At 41.7% G+C, this 22000-nt stretch overlaps 1 protein-coding gene across 1 annotated transcript in view; it reads left to right on the forward strand.

Moving 5' to 3' along the window:
- LOC137501034 (zinc finger protein ZFP2-like) overlaps positions 1 to 22000 on the forward strand; it is a 91081-nt gene that overhangs the window by 35779 nt on the left and 33302 nt on the right. The window contains exons 2-3 of the mRNA XM_068227891.1: positions 13328 to 13437; positions 17379 to 17461. Of these exons, the coding sequence (XP_068083992.1) occupies positions 13372 to 13437; positions 17379 to 17461 (149 nt within the window). The 5' untranslated portion in view covers positions 13328 to 13371. The remainder of the gene's footprint in view (positions 1 to 13327; positions 13438 to 17378; positions 17462 to 22000) is intronic.

Genomic DNA, 22000 nt, shown 5'->3' on the forward strand with positions numbered 1-22000 from the left:
CAGACTTTGAAATTTCCTATCAGACATTGATTCTTGCTGAGATTACCTGTTGAAAGCTGTGCACTTTACAGCTGAGTGCATGAGTGTATTTCTTGTATATTAGACCGAGTTGATAATTGTGAAATATGTGTATTTATTTTGTGTGTTTGTTTGAGGAGTATTATTTCATATTGGTTAATGTACAGTGTACTGTTCTAATTTTATTATACATGTGAGAGTGTTAGTATAATGAAACTCTGATAGATTATACATTCATGTATCTGCAAATAACTGTAGTGGATGGGGTTAAGTGCAAGAGAGGACAAAGAGCCATAAATTTGCCACTTGAAAGAAGCAAAATATAGAAAAAGAAAATAATAATATGTATATATTATGTATTAATACCTGAGGGGATTTAACACTGATTTGTTGTCTTTAAGGCATTGTTTTTTGAAGGAATTAATTCCTGTGATTATATAGGTAATGAATATCCATTGCGTAAATTGTCCCTTTTTTATTCTTCTGTGATAGGCATGACAATTTTATTTAATTTTTGTTCCTGTAATATGGAATCCTCTGTGTATTGTAGATGATGCTCATATTATATTTGTTTTTGCTATAGCAAGGGAAGTCTTTTCCTCTCTTTGCTCAACAGATGGACAGCAGCGAAACCACCACAGTTTCAATTCCATCAAACAGTGCTAGCAGTAAGTAAATACTGTAACTAGGAACTGTTAGCCTCCTTATTTCAGTGTGGCACAAAGGGTAGAAATAGGCCAGGATGAAGGGCTCTGTCTTGTTTCAGCATTGTGCTACTTTTCTAATTATTCACAAAAGGCAACATTCATTATAACATAAATATGTATAAATATAAATATATATATATATTTTTTCCCATTAGAAAAATGTGCGTTGTTCATATTTCCACTTACTAAAGCGCTCATCAAACTATTTCAGCAGTAGTGTTTGTTCCTGTGTCCTTTCTGAAGTGCATGTAATCTTGATGCATAGCATCTTCACTATATATATATATTTTTTTGTTATTTGCTATACGTCGCACCGACACAGATATGTCTTATGGTGACGATGGAATAGGAAAGGCCTAGGGATGGGAAGGAATTGGCCCTGGTCTTATTAAGTTACAGCCCCAGCTTTTGCCTGGTGTGAAAATGGGAAACCACGGAAAACAATCTTCAGAGCTGCCAGCAGTGGGGTTCGAACCCACTATCTCCTGATTACTAGTTAAGTTTACTGGCCGCACTTAAGCGACTGAAGCAATCGAGCTTGGTCATCTTCACTATTCGTTTCTTACAGTAATTCTAACCTCTTGGAATTTCTCATAATTTCTGCACTTGGCAGGCAGACATACTTTTTCCATATATTTACACATGATACCTGTATAAGTATAGACCAAGTCCATGCATTTCCTTAGGTAAGGCAGGCCACGTTGTACAACCACTTGTACAGTAGCACTCATTCTCCAAACATTCCATGGTTTTTGTTCCGGCCTAGCTATGGCTAGTTGCTCGCTACCACTTCCTAGGACAGATAGCAGCACCCTTCAGCACCCAGCCGGAAGTGGTGTGGATGGAAGGGGATGAGAGACTGTTATGCTTGGGTGCCTCGTGCGAGAGGAGACGGGAACATGTGACTGACTGTTATCAAGGGCATCTGCCCATCAATATTCAGTATTATGTATTATAATATGTTATATAAGTGTCGTAAGTGTAATAAATATTGTTTTTTTAATCAAGTGAGTGATTATGTACAAAACATGGTCCAATTACCGGGCCGGATTATCTACACCACGAGGACCTCGTGAAACCAGCGTGGCATGTAGTATGGACGACTAGTTTCAACAGTCACGTGGAAATACTTGGAAGTTCACTTGAATTACATTATCTGGCAGTCCCGGGTTCGATGTTCCAGCACCAGAGGTAAACTAAACTGAAGGCAGGTCAGTACTATCCATTTAAGGCTCTCCTTTTCTCCTTGCTATTGTCTTACCCCCTCCATCATGGAATCCTCAACAAGGCAAAAGCTTCTTAAGCGCAACTTACCCGCTGGGAAACTTTCGTTGAGAATTTCATCGCTCAGCAACATTCGAATTCGCATGAAATTAAACTACGATACGAAGACATGAATGCATTAATGTCGAAGTTTGATGACGTGCAGTCAGAATTAGAATTAGGAGACGTTGAAAACTAGCAAGCTCATGATCAGGTGCGTGCCGAATTCGAAACCAAATACTACAAGGTAAAGGGCGAAATGAGTAAAATAATAGCGAACCTTGAAGAGGCATCACGCAACACGGTAGATTCAGGAAGAATTCAGGTCAGCAGTGTTGCGAGTTTAAAGTTGCCGGCTATTAACATTCCACATTTCAATGGAAAATACGAAAACTGGCTCTCGTTCATGGACAGTTTTCAAGTTATGATCCATAACAACAATTTCACAATAACAACAATAATTTTTATGTTGACGATTTATTAAGCGGCTGTGACGATATCCAGGATGCTCTTCAGTTGCAGTCTTACATTATTAATTTACTAGAGAGTGGAGGATTTCACCTCAGGAAATGGTGTTCAAACCACCCAGCATTACTAGAAGCAGTTCCAGAAGAGGACAGGGAAACCCAGCTGCCTTCAAGTCTTGATGAAGGCACTAACGTGAAATCTTTAGGCCTATTATGGCATCCAGTTACTGATCATTTTCTCATTTGTGACAATCTATATTCAAACAGTCCCTATCATACTGATACTCATGTAACTAAATGAAAGGTATTATCTGTTATTGGATCAATATTTGATCCACGTGGGTTGGACAGTCCTTTGGTAATTTCTTACAAGATTTTTATGCAGAAACTTTGGCTAGTCAGTCTGAACTGGGATGACAGACTACCATCTCAACTAGTCAGAGAATGGGAAGAACTTCACTTTAAGCCACAGGCAATAAGATAATTTTGTATTGAGCGGTTAGTCACATGTAAGGGACCCCCTGTTGATATACAAATTCATCGTTTTTCTGATGCTTCAGAACAAGCTTATGGGGCTTGTCTTTATGTACGGTCTGTCGACAAAGGAGGACAGACCTGTGTCAGGTTATTATGTTCTAAATCCAGAGTAGCACCGGTGAAGAAACTGACACTACCAAGACTTGAACTGTGTGGAGCGCTACTACTTGCCCAACTACTCCACAAGACCCTTCCAGCTTTGTCTCTGCCAGTCAGCAAGTTTTACCTGTGGACGGACTCCACCATTGTCTTAGCCTGGATCGCATCTCCTGCCACTCGCTGGAAAAGATTTGTGGCCAACCGAGTCTCTTCAAATCAAGAATACTCTCACAAGGCAGAATGGAGACATGTTCCTACCAGTTGCAATCCAGCAGATTTAATATCGAGAGGTGTTGCTCCAGGACAACTACGAGGTATGAACCTGTGGTGGCACGGACCATCCTGGTTAACTGAGCCCACTGAATCATGGCCAGACACGATATCGGTCCATTAAGAAGAGGAACTACTTGAGTCACGAAGCACACTTCCTGTAGTCATATTGGTAGGTACAAATTGGGATGAACTTATGCTGAAGTACTCGTCACTGTCCCGACTGACTCGAGTTACTGCATATTGTTGGCGATTTATTCACAGTATTGCAAATCCTCAAGACAAGAGGTTAGGGATATTAAGTGGACAAGAGCTGCAGATAGCCTTGCACTCCTGTATCAAAATTGCACAAGTGTGTTATGCTCAAGAGATAGCCAGTCTCAACTCTAAATGCTGCAAGGAAGAATAAAATTGCAGATTTACTTCCATTCTTAGATGATAATGCTAAGGGTAGGAGGAAGATTAGTAAATTCAAAACTACCTTATGACACTAAGCACCAGCTTATCTTTCCTCCCCAGCATGCTCTCACAAACCTTGTTGTGATGGCAGAGCACATTAGGCTTTTACATGCAGGTGCTCAGTTAGTAATTGTATCATTAAGAGAAAGATTCTGGATTCCCACGGCTAGGGCAGTTGTTCGAGGAGTCATCCACAAGTGCCTGACCTGTTTTAGATTCAAGGCGTCAACAGCTGAACAATTGATGAGACAGCTCCCTGTTACCAGAGTGCAACAGAGTCGCCCATTTCTTAATGTAGGAACTGATTATGCTGGTCCTTTCTTCGTAAAGAGGGGATATGTAAGAAGCAAACAGACAACGAAGAGCTACATTGCATTGTTCATCTGTCTGGCTACCTAGGCTCTTCACCTGGAGGTGGTGAGTGACCTCTCTACTGATGCCTTTATGGCAGCCCTGGGGAGATTCATAGCTCGACGTGGGAAATGCTCCATCATCTATAGTGATAATGGGACTAACTTCATTGGTGCCAATAGAAGAATGCAGGATCTCCAAAAACTATTCCTTTCAACCAGCTTTTGTGAAGAGATAAGGAATTCATTAGCGATGGAAGGCATCACGTGGCACTTTATACCTCCCAGCTCTCCACACTTTGGCGGACTATGGGAAGCAGCTGTCAAGTCCATGAAGTACCACTTGAGAAGAGTTGCGGGTAATGCGCTACTGACATTTGAGGAGCTATGTACACTTACTGCACAGATAGAAGCCTGTCTTAATTCTCGCCCCCTATCTGCCTTATCCAATGACCCCAGTGACCTTAATTATTTGTCACCTGCTCACTTCCTAATTGGTGCCCCCCTTAAAACCATTCCTGAGCCTGACATTACTGACCTGCCCATGAACAGATTGTCTCGATTGCTGCGTGTCCAGTCAATGCAGCAGCAGTTAAGGAAGAGGTGGTCTGCCGATTACCTGAACTCACTGCAGCAGAGGAAGAAATGGACCTGTCTCAAGGAGAACGTATCTACTGAAACAGTTGTTCTTCCTCTCTGTTGGAAGTTGGCTGTGGTGGAGACTGTTCACCCTAGGAAGAATGGACTTGCACGAGTGGCTACCATCAGAACGACCAGTGGTCTTTTTAAACGACCTGTTAAGAAGTTAATTCCATTACCTATTGAGAACTAAACAGGATCGTGTGGCTAAACATAATGTGTTTCATGTAAATATTTGTTTCTTTGTTTATTTCAGAGTGTAATTATGGTGTTGTGTGTGATTTGAACTGAGAACTTATAGTGTGCTTAATTCATACTGCATAATAATGGATGAGGACACAGTCAACCTACTTAGTACCTTCTATTAACAGTGTGTAAATATTTTGTTGCTTGTGTTTCTGTTTTACTTATGTTTATGTATATATTTTGTTGAACGATCAACTCATTTTGGTTACTGAACATGAACTCTATATGTCAGTGCCTGTGTGAGACTTGGAAATTGAACTGAACTCTCATGAGGGCATATCAGGCAATTTATTTTGGTTGAATCATGGTGATTCAATGGTGAGGAGCATGTTCCGGCCTAGCTATGGCTAGACCACCTAGTTGCTCGCTACCACTTCCTAGGACAGATAGCAGCACCCTTCAGCACCCAGCTGGAAGTGGTGTGGATATAAGGGGATGAGAGACTGTTATGCTTGGGTGCCTCGTGCGAGAGGAGATGAGAACATGTGTCTGACTGTTATCAAGGGCATCTGCCCATCAATATTCAGTATTATGTATTATAATATGTTATATAAGTGTCATAAGTGTAATAACTGTTGTTTTTTTAATCAAGTGAGTGATTTACGTACAAAACAGTTTTGCTCCATCATATGGTATGTTGATGGGATTACAGACTAGTTATATGTAAGTCCAGTGACTGTTCCTTAGTTTCTCTGGTATACATTTTTCATGGATCTCTTTGTTGCTTCCTTTTTCCACATTGAGGGTGAGATCTCTAGGGTGTGACAACAAGAGGTTCCTTGTGATCAAATAAATACACCAACTGTCTTAGGACACTGTTCGTAAGGAACACCTAGAGCTGATACTCACTGAAGAAGAAGTTCTTATAATCACATAGTTTGATAAATGATAAAAGTAATAATAGAAAACCGTTGTTCATCTCAAATATACACTGACTGACAGTGACAATGCAACACCAAGGAGGAGTGGTTCGAAAGGGATGAAAGTTGGGGAAAAAACAGAGACGGCACGGACGAATAATTGATGTTTATTTCAAACCGATATGCAGGTTACACAATGCGCACGTCATCGACTCAGTAGGATGTAGGACCACCGCGAGCGGCGATGCACGCAGAAACACGTCGAGGTACAGAGTCAATAAGAGTGCGGATGGTGTCCTGAGGGATGGTTCTCCATTCTCTGTCAACCATTTGCCACAGTTGGTCATCCGTACGAGGCTGGGGCAGAGTTTGCAAACGGCGTCCAATGAGATCCCAAACGTGTTCGATTGGTGAGAGATCCGGAGAGTACGCTGGCCACGGAAGCATCTGTACACCTCGTAGATAGATAGATAGATAGATAGATATGATTTATTTTAACTGGCAAAGTTAGGGACACGCGTCCCTGTCTTACACTTAACCAGTGATATACATAATTAACATAAAAATATATAACATACTGAATAAATGAAAAAAAAAAGAGACTGAAACAAATTACTACGGTACTATGCTATCCTGCTGTACATAAAAATAACTATTATAATACACAATATAAATTAACATTTTGCTTCGTACGAAGAAATTAACATACAACAAACAACGAATTACAATTTCAATAATAATAATAATAATAATAATAATAATAATAATAATAATAATAATATAGATAAACCTACTAATATTTACAATTAATTTGTCCAATTCCAGAAGTATATCACATTGACGAATGTTCAGTTTTCATGTGTTTACTGTGGATGAAAAACATTGCCAAATGGGGATAGGGATAAGGGTAACTATGCAGGAAACCACAGCTGAGTACTTTCTAACACTATTGATGAATAATAATAATAATAAGAAGAAGAAGAAGAAGAAGAAGAAGGAGGACCATGGAGAGAAGAATGACCATGAGAAGAAGAAGAAGAATGACTAGAAGAAGAAGAAGAAGAATGACCATGATAAAGAAGAAGGAAAAGAAGAAGAAGACTGTCGCACTACGAGCTCGTTTCATAGAGATATTTTGAACACATACGTTTAAATCTTCCGTGGTTTGATATCCCTCTGACCTCCTGCGGAAGGAAGTTCCATTCACGGCTGGCCACAACAGTGAAGGAATTGTTGTAGGTTGAGGATTTATGCTTGGGAATAGCGAGCAATGTCGAGTTCAGCGCTCTGGTGTTTTTATCATGGTGTTCAGAAAGGCTATGAAATCGTTCATACAGGTAAGATGGGGATTGTAAGGTAAGGATTCGGTGCAATGAAGTCAGGGTATGCAGCTTGCGTCTGTCTTCAAGGCGTAGCCATCCGAGGTCGACGTAAGACTGGGTAACATGATCTGAAAATTTCAGATTACATATAAATCTTACACAGGCATTCTGTGCACGTTGTAGTTTATCTCGAAGCTCGGTTTTCACATCATTGTAAACTACGTCACAATAATCGAATATTGGAAGAACGAGGGTTTCAACTAGTTTCTTCTTTAAACTGAACGGAAAAGTAAATTTGAAATTGTTTAATGTGTGCAACGTAGCAAAAACTCGTCTACTCACAGATATTATCTGATCTGTCCACGAGAGGTGCTGGTTAATGGTTACTCCGAGAATTTTTACGCTCTTGCAAAAGGGCAACACTTGATTTTGAAGTTGTACGTCGGGGATGGACATGCGGAAATTGTCGGAAATAAGTCTTGGGTGGGCAATTACTATAGTTTGGGACTTTTTCGGGTTCAAAATAAGTCCATGCTGGTAAGACCATTTACTTATGGCCTCTAGATCCATGTTAATTTTCTCGATTGCTGTCAAAACGTCTGTTGGTTTTGCATGGATGTAAAATTGTACGTCGTCAGCATAGATGTGACGTTTACAATGTGTCAGCTGTTTAGCTAGGTCGTTGATATAGACAGAAAATATCAAAGGAGCACGGGTTGACCCTTGTGGGACACCTCTTTTTACATATTGCCACGAAGAAAATGCACCTTAATTGATGACACGTTGTTGACGTTGGTGTAAATAAGCTCCCAACCATCTCAGAGTACTGTAGGAGAACCCTAGGTGATAAAGTTTGGATAGGAGCAACTCATGGTCTACAGAGTCAAATGCTTTGCTGAAGTCCAATAATACTAGGATAGTCAGTTTTTGCTCATCAATAGCCTGTCTTATATCGTCAGTCACGCTTAGTAAGGCAGTACATGTACTGTGATTGCGTCGGAAACCTGACTGGTGTGGGTCTAATATGTCGTGGTCGTTGAGATAGTTGGTGATTTGATTATGCACAATGTGTTCGAGTCCCTTGGCTACTATTGACAGTATATTTATAGGTCTGTAGTCACTGTTTAGTCTAGGAGATTTTATCTTTGGTAAAGGATGCACCAGGGCCATTTTCCAGACAGTTGGAAATACACTATTTTGAAGGGAGAAATTGTATATGAATGTCAATACTGGAATAATAGCGTCGATAATTTTCTTTAGCATTATAATACATATATTGTCCACCCCTGTGGATTTGGTTTTGATTCGCATGATAGCCGCTTTCACTTGAAGGGGTGAGACATAACTAAAATAAAATTTGTCTCTGCCTACGGGTGGTGTGTTGTAATTTGCACACAAAAGGTTTTCTTTTGCTTCTTCGTTTAATTGTACATGGGAGGATACGAAGTGATTATTCAGTTCATCAAGAGAAACTTCCAAATCGTCTACCTTGTCCGGTTTATTTAGTCCAAAATGGCGGATTGACTTCCATAAAGTAGCGGGTCTTACGTCAGGTTTTATAAGGTCATGGGCGTACCGTAGTCGAGCGTTTCTTACTGTCTGAGTCGTTTTATTACGTAGTCGTTTGTAATAGATAAAGTTTTCCTCTGTCGGGTAATGTTTATATTTCCTATGAGCTGCATCACGCTTAGCCATCATTGCTCTAATATCATCATTTAGCCACGGGGAGAGTCTTTTACAGACGCGTGCTGTTCGCATAGGGGCATGTTTGTCAAAAATATGTATTATCATGTTATTGAAAGTGGTGACCATGTCGTCAATATTAGTTTTATGAGTTATCTCCTGCCACGGCATCGAAAAAGCGTCTTCCAATAATTTTTCGTTGTTAATACGGCTATAGTCTCGGTAAGTCACGTACTTAGGTTTATGTTTAGGGCATTGCAGTGCGTAAGACATAAAGATGATGTCATGGGCTGACAGTCCGGGAGCAGATGTATGGCCGTGATGTAATACTCTGTCAGGGTTGTTCGTTACTATTAGGTCCAGTAGTGTGTGTGAAGTTTTAGTGTGGTGAGTGGGAGAAAGTGGGAGGACCGCCAAGCTGCATGCCTGAAACGTATTCAATAGATGGGTGGCTTCGGAAGAATCTGGATTTAGAAGGTTTGTATTAAAATCGCCCATCATTATAAAATGTTCGTACATAGGTAACAGTCTGTTAATATCAGTCTCTAAGTCATTCAGACGGCGAGCTTTAGGCGGTTTGTATACTACACCTACCAAGCATTTAACAGTAGCGACCTGTATCTCTATGAACATGTACTCAGGTTTACGCTCGTACTGTTGAGGCGACTGACAGATAATTTGAGGTTTCAAGCGCGAAGAGACAAAAGCACAGACCCCACCTCCCCCTTTGCCAAGTCTGTCATTCCTCAGAAGGCAGTAGCCAGGTAATTCAAGATTCTTAGCTTGATGTTTGACTTTCAACCAACTTTCGCTGCATAAGATGATATCAAAGGACAGGGGAATGAAAATCGCTTTGAGTTCATCTATACGAGTTTGAGAAACTAAACTCTGGGCATTAAGGTGACATATGTGAAGTGCGCTTTTATGTCTATTTAGGGCTGACTGGAGAATGTGTGTTGTAGCTTCAAGGGGTGGGGTTCGGGTCAATGGACTAGCAGGTAGACAGGTTGAAGGGATGGGTGGGGAAGGGGAAGTGTGACAAGGAAAAGTATTGCTATGGTCAGAGGGATTACTGCTGTTAGTGGTATGCATTGCCAATTGCTAAAATGAAAACTAACTAGAAGTAGAACACAGCATGCGAATACATCCAATGAATAATCAGCAATTTACGTATTTTAGATAGCTAAATTGTCTATAATAATAATAATAATAATAATAATAATAACGTGCAACAGCAGATTACGCGTACAGAATAACTCGAGTAGGAGCTTATTCTCCGTAGTGTAGATGTTAGATCTATGTAGACGTAAATACGGGGACCTGATTTAAATTAGAACCAGTTAGGAAAGTGATTAAAGAGTAAGTCAATCGACAGATGGTAGGATAAGAAGACAGATAAGCTAATCGATATTTAGATCAATTAATACGGTAAATGGATAGATAGATAGATAGATAGATAGATAGATTTTCTTAAACTAAATTGAAAGATAGCTTCTCGGCTGTGACTTACGGTAAAGGATGGGAAGTAGACTCACATTATCAAGTGATAAAGCAGCACTGCAACAAAACCTTATGCCATAGGAAGATCCTTTAACTGGCAAACTCTTAATTTCATCCCGTCCGCCTTCTTGATTATGATGTCTCCTGAATCAGTCCAAGTGTTTGTAAGCCCAAAACGCTGGATTGCTGTCTTCAAGATGGACATTCTGACAGCCGTAAGGTCTTCACGGATTGTTGTAGATGATCCTTTCAGTTTCCTTTTCTTCGTGAAGACGTCCTGCCGTGAGCGATAAGACACAAATTTCACTAGGATAGGTCGTGTTTTTCCTGGAGATCGAGGTCCTACTCTGTGACACCTATCGATGTCATTAAGTCTCACATCTGCACCTACTGCTTTGCACACGTTGAGCACTAGTTCATCGCAGTTTTCGTTCGAACTTTCAGGAATGCCGAAAATTCTTACATTATTTCTCCGGCTATATTGCTCCAATGAATCACACTTAGCGTCCATATCCTCCTTCAGTTTGCGAATTTCCGCCTCCTTATCAAGTTTTTCAGTTAACTCTGACAACGCTTCGATATTAAATTTTAAACTTTTTTCAAGTTCTTTTATGACCACTTCTGTTATGCGGGTCGAAATGGCCTGCACAATTTTTTCAAGGAAGCTGTCCGAGTTAATGAAGTCGTCCAGCGCGCACTTCACGAGGCGGTCTACGTTGGCAGCACTGGTAATGGCTGGGCTTCCAACTCCGTTGTTTCGGCGACCCATTTTCTTTACAATGCTAATTTGGAATTAAAAGAAGATCAATACCAACAAAACGTGTGTGTATATTGATTGGTCAATACAAATGTAACACTTCCGCCAATTTTTTTCACTTTCACTGCTGTATAACACCTTCAAATCACTTGATTACTGTGGAGCCTCACTCACTCACGTCCGTCACCAAGCATGTACCAGTAAGAGCCTGTTGGGAGATGCGAGCAGTGTGTGGGCGAGCATTATCCTGCTGAAACAGAGCATTGGGCAGCCCCTGAAGGTACGGGAGTGCCACCGGCCGCAGCACATGCTGCACTTAGCGGTGGGCATTTAACGTGCCTTGAATACGCACTAGAGGTGACGTGGAATCATACGCAATAGCGCCCCAAACCATGATGCCGCGTTGTCTAGCGGTAGGGCGCTCCACAGTTACTGCCGGATTTGACCTTTCTCCACGCCGACGCCACACTCGTCTGCGGTGACTATCACTGACAGAACAGAAGCGTGACTCATCGGAGAACACGACGTTCCGCCATTCCCCCATCCAAGTCGCTCTAGCCCGGCATCATGCCAGGCGTGCACGTCTATGCTGTGGAGTCAATGGTAGTCTTCTGAGCGGACGCCGGGAGTGCAGGCCTCCTTCAACCAATCGACGGGAAATTGTTCTGGTCGATATTGGAACAGCCAGGGTGTCTTGCACATGCTGAAGAATGGCGGTTGACGTGGCGTGCGGGGCTGCCACCGCTTGGCGGCGGATGCGCCGATCCTCGCGTGCTGACGTCACTCGGGCTGCGCCTGGACCCCTCGCACGTGCCACATGTCCCTGCGCCAACCATCTTCGCCACAGGCGCTGCACCGTGGACTCATCCCTATGGGTATCGGCTGCGATTTGACGAAGCGACCAACCTGCCCTTCTCAGCCCGATCACCATACCCCTCGTAAAGTCGTCTGTCTGCTGGAAATTCCTCCGTTGACGGCGGCCTGGCATTCTTAGCTATACACGTGTCCTGTGGCACATGACAACACGTTCTACAATGACTGTCGGCTGAGAAATCACGGTACGAAGTGGGCCATTCGCCAGCGCCGTGTCCCATTTATCGTTCGCTACGTGCGCAGCACAGCGGCGCATTTCACATCATGAGCATACCTCAGTGACGTCAGTCTACCCTGCAATTGGCATAAAGTTCTGACCACTCCTTCTTGGTGTTGCATTTGCTCTGTCAGTCAGTATAGATACTCCTAAAGATGTTTAGAATACATTACAGTATGGCATTGACTGTATGGGAATGATGATGGATAAGAGCTGATAGAGAAATAACATGAAGGAAACTAATGAAATGTGCTTTTATGTTGAACGTGATGTTGAAAATTCAGGTTGCAAATAATTAGATAGTAAATAATGTTGGTAAGAGGAGAAAGATTAGCAAAAATCCTGAAAGAGAGGTTGGTAACAAGCAAGTTGGGAGCACACAGCTGTTAGCTTGCATTTGGGAGACGGTGGGTTTGATCCCCGCTGCTGGCAGCACTGGATATGCTTTCTGTGGTTCCCATTTTCACACCAGGCAAATGGCAAATGCCAGATGCCTTAATTAAGGCCATGGCAGCTTCTTTCACCCTCCTAGCCGTTCCCTACCCCATCGTCGACTTAAGACCTATCTGTGTCGGTGCGACATAAAGAATGAAAAATGTATTTGGTAGGATGCATGCTGAGTAACCCAGGATTCTCACAGTTGACTTCAGAAAAGTGTATGGGGTGGGGATTAAGTAAGGCATTGGTATACATTACAGTGCATGTGCAAATGCTTATGAAGAAATTAAGAAGGTTAGCACAGGATATGGTGACATGAACATCTGTATCAAAACAGTCTCTAGAGTTGGAGGGACACTGGTAATATATTAGCATTGTCCGCAGTTTCTCACAAATGTGCCTATGATTTATTCTCAGCCATTGCATGTGTTATCGTTTGAAGTAAAAGCTATGAACCTGTGTGATTTGGATTCCATTCATGAATAGAGGTTGTGTGGCTGTGATAAAGTAATTGACGGTCATGGAGAGCTACAGGCTTGCTTCCGTGCTTGGTTAGTCCATGAACTTGTAGCCCAAACAATGATCATGATGGTGATGATATATTTTCTGTTCCTTGTTTCAGTAGAAAATTAGTGGAAGTAATAAATACTTCAGGTGCTGTGTGAAATGGACCAGAAAGTTGAGATCAAGGAAGAACCGGTCTTGTTTGATGAAAAAGCAAGTACGTCATTTGTAAGTATCCTTCCAGATTAATTTATAGTGACTAGAATTTAATTCATGTTTAACAATTCTGTGTTAATATATATTGGAACTGAACTCCTTAATATCCTACTCTTTTAATTAGTGAACATTCGGGGTTATTCTAGGTGATTCAGAATAGTAAACAAACTCTCCAACTAGCACTTCTACAAGTGTTTCATTGTTTTCTCCTTCCATTGCTGGACACATGTAGGGCAGCTAATAGCGCTAACAGTTACAACATGATACAATGCTTGTTGGTTCATTTCCATTTTTTTAGTTTAACATTGATGGTAAAATACTGATTTTATTGTGGAAGAATAAAATTTATTTGGTCAGCTGTTGAGATATGGGCCAATCTCTCATCTGATGCCCATCTGTGTATTACGTAGATATAGACACTAAGGAGGTGCTCCATGTGGTTACCATCCATCCTTACACATGCTTCAGACACTCTTGTCAGTGAAGCATGAACTCTTGGGGTCATACCTGCACTCAGATTTGGTTGTGTGAATTGTTAAGGCCCCTGTAACACGTATGTTATGGATAGGTTGGGCTTACACCCATGTATGTAGTGTTCCCATTGGCAGAAATTGAAAGGATTCAGGGCAGGTGAATGGGGAGACTCTGCTACTGGCATCTACTCAACTAATCATTCACCCATGATATGTTTGGTTTAGATGCTGTTGCATAAGGTACAGAACTTGAATTATTAGCCTATCGTGCATGAAATACATCTGTTATCTTTCTGCAATGGTGAAGTTCCCCAATAGAGCTGCCAATTCATTGTAGGTATGGAAATTGGTGATACTCGGTACCTGTTAATGTTAAAGTTTGTGGTAAAATGTGTTGTCTTACGGGTCTATCACCCACGATAACTGCCGACAGTTGATACTGAAGCAAACCTAATGCTATATCTCCATGATTGCTCAAGAATTTACATCTGCCTGCACGGATGTGTTCTGGTAAATTAATGTGCCATCTCTTGTGAATCCTGCAACTTCAGTAAATAAAATGCTGTCTGGGGACAGTGCATCTTCAGTGTCCTAGCTAGGAACCAGTGACAGAACTGTAATGTCGACATACACTCATGCTTAGAAATTAAGGATAATGCTGATACATGGTGAAACAATGATATGGTGGGCGGATTACGGTTTTAAATCACCTTGATATATGAGCATTTTCTGCATTTGACCTGCATTCGTCGCACGGTAGTGCTGGCAGCAGTCCAAATATGCAGAGGTATGTTGGTGCATGTCAGAGTACGGTGCAGCGAGTAAGTGTGCAGATCTGTACAAAGGTGAAAAATGAGAGTATCCTCCTATTCAATACATCATATACTCCATCATTAGACGGAGTAAACAAATTCAAACATGTTATGGCTCGTTTGAGCCATCTTCAATGAAAAATGAGGGGGGTTGAAATAATTTACATAATATAAGTAAAAAAATGCAAAAAAAAAACATAATGAAGGAGCAAATGAAAAAACAAAAGAGAGCCTAGATGGAAACAAAATAGCACAAACATACAATATTTATATTAATATGCAGAGCCAAAAACAACTCACTTAGGTTAACACAGTTTTTAGTTCCAATTCTTATTTTAAATGAACACCTGTTTCACTGAATTTTGTCGCAGTGAGTTGTTTTTTGCCCTGCATATTGATGTAAATATTGTATACTTGTGCTAATTTTGTTTCCGTCTAGGCTCTCTTTTGTTTGTTTTTTAATTTGCTCCTTCATTATGTTTTTTGGCATTTTTTAACTTATATTATGTAAATTATTTCAACCCCCCTCATTTTTCACTGAAGATGGCTCAAACGATCCAAAACATGTTTTAATTTGTTTACTCCGTCCAATGATGGAATATATGATGTATTGAATAGGAGGATACTCTCATTTTTCACCTTTGTAAAGTGAAAACCATCAATACAGAATGATTCTAATATCTTGTAATAAGCGTGCAGATGTTTTCAGACGTGCTAATGGTGACTGTGTGATGAAAATGGCTCAACGAACACATATTGATGACGTTATGAGGGGTAGAATAATAGGGCGACTGGAGGCTGGTCAAACACAGCAGGTCGTAGCACGGGCCCTCAATGTTCCACAAGGTGTGATCTCAAGATTATGGCAACGATTCCAGCAGACAGGAAACGTGTCCAGGCGCTACAGTATGGGACGTCCGCAGTGTACAACACCACAAGAAGACTGATATCTCACCATCAGTGCCCGCAGACAGCCACGGAGTACTGCAGATAGCCTTGCTCGGGACCTTGCCACAGCCACTGGAACAGTTGTCTCCAGACACACCGTTCACAGACGACTGAACAGACATGGTTTATTCGCCTGGAGACCTGCAAGGTGCATTCCACTGATCCCTGTTCACAGGAGAGCCCGTAAAGCCTGGTGTCGAGAACACAGTACATGGTCATTGGAACAGTGGTCTCAGGTTATGTTCACAGACGAGTCCATGTTTACTCTGAACAGTGATTCTCGCCGGGTTCTCATCTGGTGTGAACCGGGAACCAGACACCAACCCCGTAATGTCCTTGAAAGTGACGTGTATGGAGGTAGTGGTTTGATGGTGTGGGGTGGGATTATGATTGGTGTACATACACCCCTGCATGTCTTTGACAGAGGAAATGTAATAGGTCAGGTGTATCGGGACGTCATTTTGCACCAGTCTGTGCATCTTTTCAGGGGTGCAGTGGGTCCCACCTTACTCCTGATGGATGATAACGCACGGCCCCACCGAGCTGCCATCGTGTAGGAGTACCGTCAAACAGAAGATATCCGGCCAATAGAGTGGCCTGCCTTTTCTCCAGACCTAAGCCCCATCGAGCACGTCTGGGATGCTCTCGGTCGATGTATCACTGCACGTCTTCAAACCCCTAGGACGCTTCAGGAGCTCTGACAGGCACCGGTGCAAGAATGAGAGGCTATATCCCAGCAGCTGCTTGACCACCTGATCCAGAGTATGCCAAACCTTTGTGCCTGTGTACGTGTGCATGGTGATCACATCCTATATTGATGTCGGGGTACATGCGCAGGAAACAGTGGCGTTTTGTAGCACATGTGTTTTGGGACGGTTTTCTCAACTTATCACCAATACCGTGGACTTACGGATATGTTTCGTTTGTGTTCACTATGTGCCTATACTATTAGCGCCAGTTTTGTGTAGTGTCACGTATGGCACCACAATACGCAATTATCCTTAATTTATGAGCATGAGTGCAGTTGTCTGGTGGCCAAAGAGCTTGCACACGTTGGATAAGGAGTGTGTGGTTATCCTCAGTATTTTCAGTTCTTCACAAAATTGTTGTTGAAGAATTACGTTTTTTAAGGGACAACACAAGCATCTCCGTCTCCAGCAGTGGACTGTGTGACTCCTACTGGATCTGTTCTCCTTGCTGCAAATGATCCTATGTCTGCAAGTCAGCAGGATAGCCTGCTGAATAATACTGCAGAAGGAATGTGGAATTGTGGATGTTGTTCATTATACATAACACGGGCCTGTAGCTAATCCATAGTGGAATTCCATGTCTGGCATTTCCTTCAAGAAATAGTAAGACTCATTTTCACCATTTAAATCATTCACTCTCTACTGAATCTCCAGTTTTGCTCTGATACATTACTGCACTAGCAACACAACCTGAAATGTACCAGTAACACACTCAGTGCACTGCAAACGCAACCATCAGAAATGAACAGTGATCTTCAATGGGAAGACGGTCTACATCACCGAATGCTACACATACTCGGCAGAGATAAGATTGCCCTCATCTCAACAGGTATTGGTTTTGGATATTGAATTATGGGGTTATTCTACCATTGACCAATATTACCTACTGTAGGAATATGGGACACCTTTTACACTTTTATTCTTGTTATCCCTTTATTATACTTTCAATTTACTTTCCATATTTCTTATAGGCTTCAGCAGATGTAAAGGATGAAGTAACCATTGAAGAACCTACAGTTGATCAACTTGTACAATGTTTCAAAGAAGAGGAGAAGTAAGTACATTTTATATCTTACACCCGTAACACTAACTCCCTCTGTGTACAAGTCAACCTCGGGATCCCATGGCCCAGGTAGTCATAATGTTAAAAGTGTGATACTTTGTGTTGTACAATGTCAGCAAGTGTACCCAACCAAATTCATGATAACTCAGCCGTTGACCCTCGAGAGCTTCGGTGTACTTTGCTATCTAGTGGACCTTAGAGTGAGATAGAAAAGCAGCCAGCCAGATGTCCTGCATGCCTGCTTATCACCCAGAGGCTCTGGTTTCAATTTCTGGTCTGGTCGTGTATTTTTACGTTAATCCAAGAACTGGTTCAAATGCCACTTAGCTTACCTGATGAAAATTGTGGAGGTATCTGATGGTGAGATGGCTGCCCAGGTCGATAAATCCAAGAATATAGGCTGAGAAGATTCATTGCACTGACCAGAAATCACCTCATAATGTGCAGGCCTTGAGGCTGAGTAGTGATCGCTTGGTAGGCCAAGGTAGGCCCATTATGGCTGTAGCACTGTGGGATCATGTTTTTTATGTTTGGAAATTCTGTCCAATTTTAACAACCTACTGGACTTAAATGACTTGACGTTCATGCGAATATTGGCTAGGCCTTCAACTCAAATGATGAGACTTTCACGCGCCATGGCATACTTACTAGGTTATATTTTGATCACCCCTGCACGGGTCTGCACCGAACCCAATACGTAAAAACACGACTGGAGATTCAAGGACGTGGACTCCGATCAGGAGAGGCAGATAACAGCCTCGAACTGAAGACGTTGGTTAATAATAATAATTCATGACAAGGAAAAAGAAACTAACTACCAGCAATAAAAATCAAATAAAATTAAATGAGGGTTTATTAAGATAAAAATGTAAATGCAAGAAAGGAAGCCACCAAAGAAAAATAAAAAAAATTATTACATACGTGCTTTTGTCCTTCAGGTTAGTAGAAGCTAGCATCGTAACCGTTCAAGCACAACATACCATAAATATATGGATAAACAATACCTTACGACCTGCTCACTGCTTAATTAATATATTCACAACATATTGAAAAATCATTGACGGAAAAGATCCTCATGGACTTATATTGGTCATTTCTTTCCGCGAAGTAGTTCACATTTTATTTACCAAACGTTACCCAAGCCTCCATCATTATTACAGCATCAACAATGACCATCTCAAGGATAAGACATCACGCAGCCTCTCGGAGTAGAGTGAACAATAGTTACATGAAGGCAATGAAGGTATTGAGATGGCCAGGGGAGCAGCATCTCTGTACCAAAGAGCACACAAAAGGGCAAAGAAAATAAAACGGGTGTGCGCATCACCCGAATTAAAAATGAAACCAAAATGGCGGCCATAAGAACGAGCAAAACGGTCATAAAATAGACCAAGACAAAAATAATAAACACTGCACTCGAAGTGAAAAAACAAGTGTACAAGGAATAAATAAAAAGGAAACATAAATTAACTGACTGATACGACATCCTTTTAGCCCATCGCTCGCTCTCACACATACACACAAACATTCAGGCATTGTCGATATCGGGCAACAATAGGGTCAATAACCTCTTTTCAAAACAGATCGTAAACACATGTAGTATGACTCACCTGGCCATAAGTAAGTTCCCACACACGACGTAGAAACGTGCACACTGCAAATATGTTATAAGCAGGACGATATGGGCCCACGGCCCACGTACAAGCCCACCAACACAGGCGCTGGGTACGACGTATCTCTGTGTTGACACCCAGAGCCTACTAACATTTGGTGGCAATAAAGAAGTATAATGTCGTGCACATAATGACAATTCTCGTAGAGACCCAGTTACCTCGTCACCACCACCACAATAATGCCCGCAAACACACACCCATTCATATCGCGGGGCAAAGACGTATATCAGTCAGTCGCGATTACAAGGCACTTGAAACAGCCACAAGATAAACATAAAATAAAAGTGAAAACACAGGCTCACATTACCTGAGGTTGAAGCTGATCAATTAAAAATCAGAATATGAATACAGGCAGAGTTTTAACCTGATAAAATCCCATCCATAATTCAAAAATGCTGATCTGAGTAGAGGCGACTCCATCTTTTTTTCTTTTAGGTCATAACAGCAACAAAGACATCATGTCAAGGAGATAAAAGTCAAAGACTCGCGGAAGGAAGGACCAACCGTTTACAAATCAGGGGCGCTGCCCTCTGCGGTACAGTTTGGGAAATAGTTAATAGCCAGTTTAGTGAAGTCAAACGAGAGCTAATGCAATCTCTTAGCAATCACAGATAAACCTACATGTTATGAACATGCTAAACGAGCCTGTTTCATCATCCCACAGCCCCGTTTTAAAATGTGTCTTCCTTTGGTGATCAGCCAAGGGACACATTTTAAAATGAGACTCAAACCTTATAACTAGAGTGTGCACACATCTAAACCTAAAGAATGTTACATCCTAACTACAACTGAATGAAACACACAAGACAGATACAGTTACGAGCTATGTACACATCAAGGTATTATGAAATCCAGTTCATCTCATTTTGAAGTTCAGTATTTTCTTGATTAACAATAACAGGCTGAATTAATCAGCCTCTCTTCCCTTTTTTCTTATCCCTTTATTTTTACGCAATTTATTTCATGTCTCCACCAGCGATGGTCGGAATAGCTGAGTGAAAGTGAGATTGGGAGTCCTCTTCTCTCCATGGAATCTGCATTCATTTTGTCTCATTTCCAATTCATGACATACGATTATTATTTTTCCTTTCCGGTCTCTCTTTTTCATCAATGTTATCCCAGAAAGAAAAGGAATTTTAGAAGATTGCCAATTTTGCTACAAGCAAAAGAACATGTACAAGTATTAAACCTAATATTACAAATTAATGAAGTATTTATTATTGGCTCCGTGGATGATAAACTTTCAACAAAGACACGTGAGCCTTACTAAATTTGTTACTTTTCAGGTCCTGTAGTTCAACGGTGACAGGTCCCAAGAATCTGACTACCTTTTTGGGGCCTGACCATTTATGACACAGTTTGGCAGTGACCTGGTTAGCTGCAGAACTGACAGGAAACATTTTCACCACCACCAAGTCTCCAATTTGCACAGCGACCTCTCTTCTGCCCCGGTTGAACCGTTCAGCCACCCGGTCTCGTGCACGGATCAAGTGGGCGACTGCTTCTTTCCATTTCTGTTCAATCTCTACGTTCCTTGACGGTTTGCTCAGGTATTCAATATTCCATTTCAACTCCAATGGGTCAGCCAGATTTCTACGAATGAATAATTCTGCCGGGCTGGGGCAATGGGACTCGTGGAGTGCACTGTTGAAAGCTAGAACAAAAAAATCAAGATTTTCATCCCAGGTCTGCTGATCAGCGCTATGGTAAGCACTCAGACAGGCCTTGAGATTGCGATGAAATCTTTCGATGTGTGAGGGTTTGGGATAGTGGGGGCTCAGAAAAACCTGCTTCACTCCCCATCCGAAACACAAATGACGAAATTTATTGCCACTGAAGGTAGACGCATTGTCAGTTACTAACATTTTCGGGGGGCCATAAACTCGGAAAATATGGTGAGATAGAAGGCGAATGGCGCTGCTCGAGTTAATTTTTCTAACCGGAAACAACCAGACGAATTTAGAGAAGGCGTCAACTACCGACAGAATTCCGATGTTGCCATTTTTGGACTTCATAAGAGGGCCAAAAAAATCTACAAACAACTTTTCTCTGGGGTAAAATGCAATGTCAGCGGAATGAAGACCAGTTTGACAGGATTGCGCAGGTTTGCACCTTTGACATATGTCGCAACTTTTCGCATACTCCAGTACATTCTTTTTCAGGTTGGGCCAAAAGAAATCCCGAGAGATACTATTCGGGGTTTTGAATTGACCCAGATGAGCACCTAGGTAAGAGTCATGGTAGTAGTGTAACATCATGGTTCATAATGCCAGAGGAACGAAAACCTTGTCTTGCCATTTTTACGGCTGCGGTGGACTAACAGTCCTCGTCTGACATCAAATGATTTGTCTCGAAGAGACCCATCGGCGACACCCTTCATCAGCTCCTGACATTCAATATCATTTTTTTGATGCTCGGAGATGTCTGTGAAAGACCAGGGATAACTTTGTGCAAAATGTTGACGCTTTCAACAACTCGGATGGATAACAATCGTCTTTGGGTTCGACCTCACTCTCCGGCACTCCATCGAACATGCGCGTCAGACAGTCGGCCACCACATTTTCTTTTCCTCGAACGTGAACAATGGTGAATTTATAAGCTGACAAATGGAGTATCCATCTACCCGTTCTACCGAGTCGTTTGACATTAGCGCTCATCCATGATAGCGCTTGGTTGTCCGTATGGACAAAGAAATGGCGGTGTTCCAAATAAGACCGGAATTTTTCAACTCCCAAGACTATGGCTAGGCATTCTTTTTCATAGATAGAGTACCGCAATTCAGCTCCGTACAACAACTTGCTGAAGAACGCAATGGGAACCAGCTTCCCATCCTCATCGGATTGATTTAATACGGCAG

The sequence above is a fragment of the Anabrus simplex genome, chromosome 5 (genome assembly GCF_040414725.1).
Source record: "Anabrus simplex isolate iqAnaSimp1 chromosome 5, ASM4041472v1, whole genome shotgun sequence".
NCBI classification, from domain to species: domain Eukaryota; kingdom Metazoa; phylum Arthropoda; class Insecta; order Orthoptera; family Tettigoniidae; genus Anabrus; species Anabrus simplex.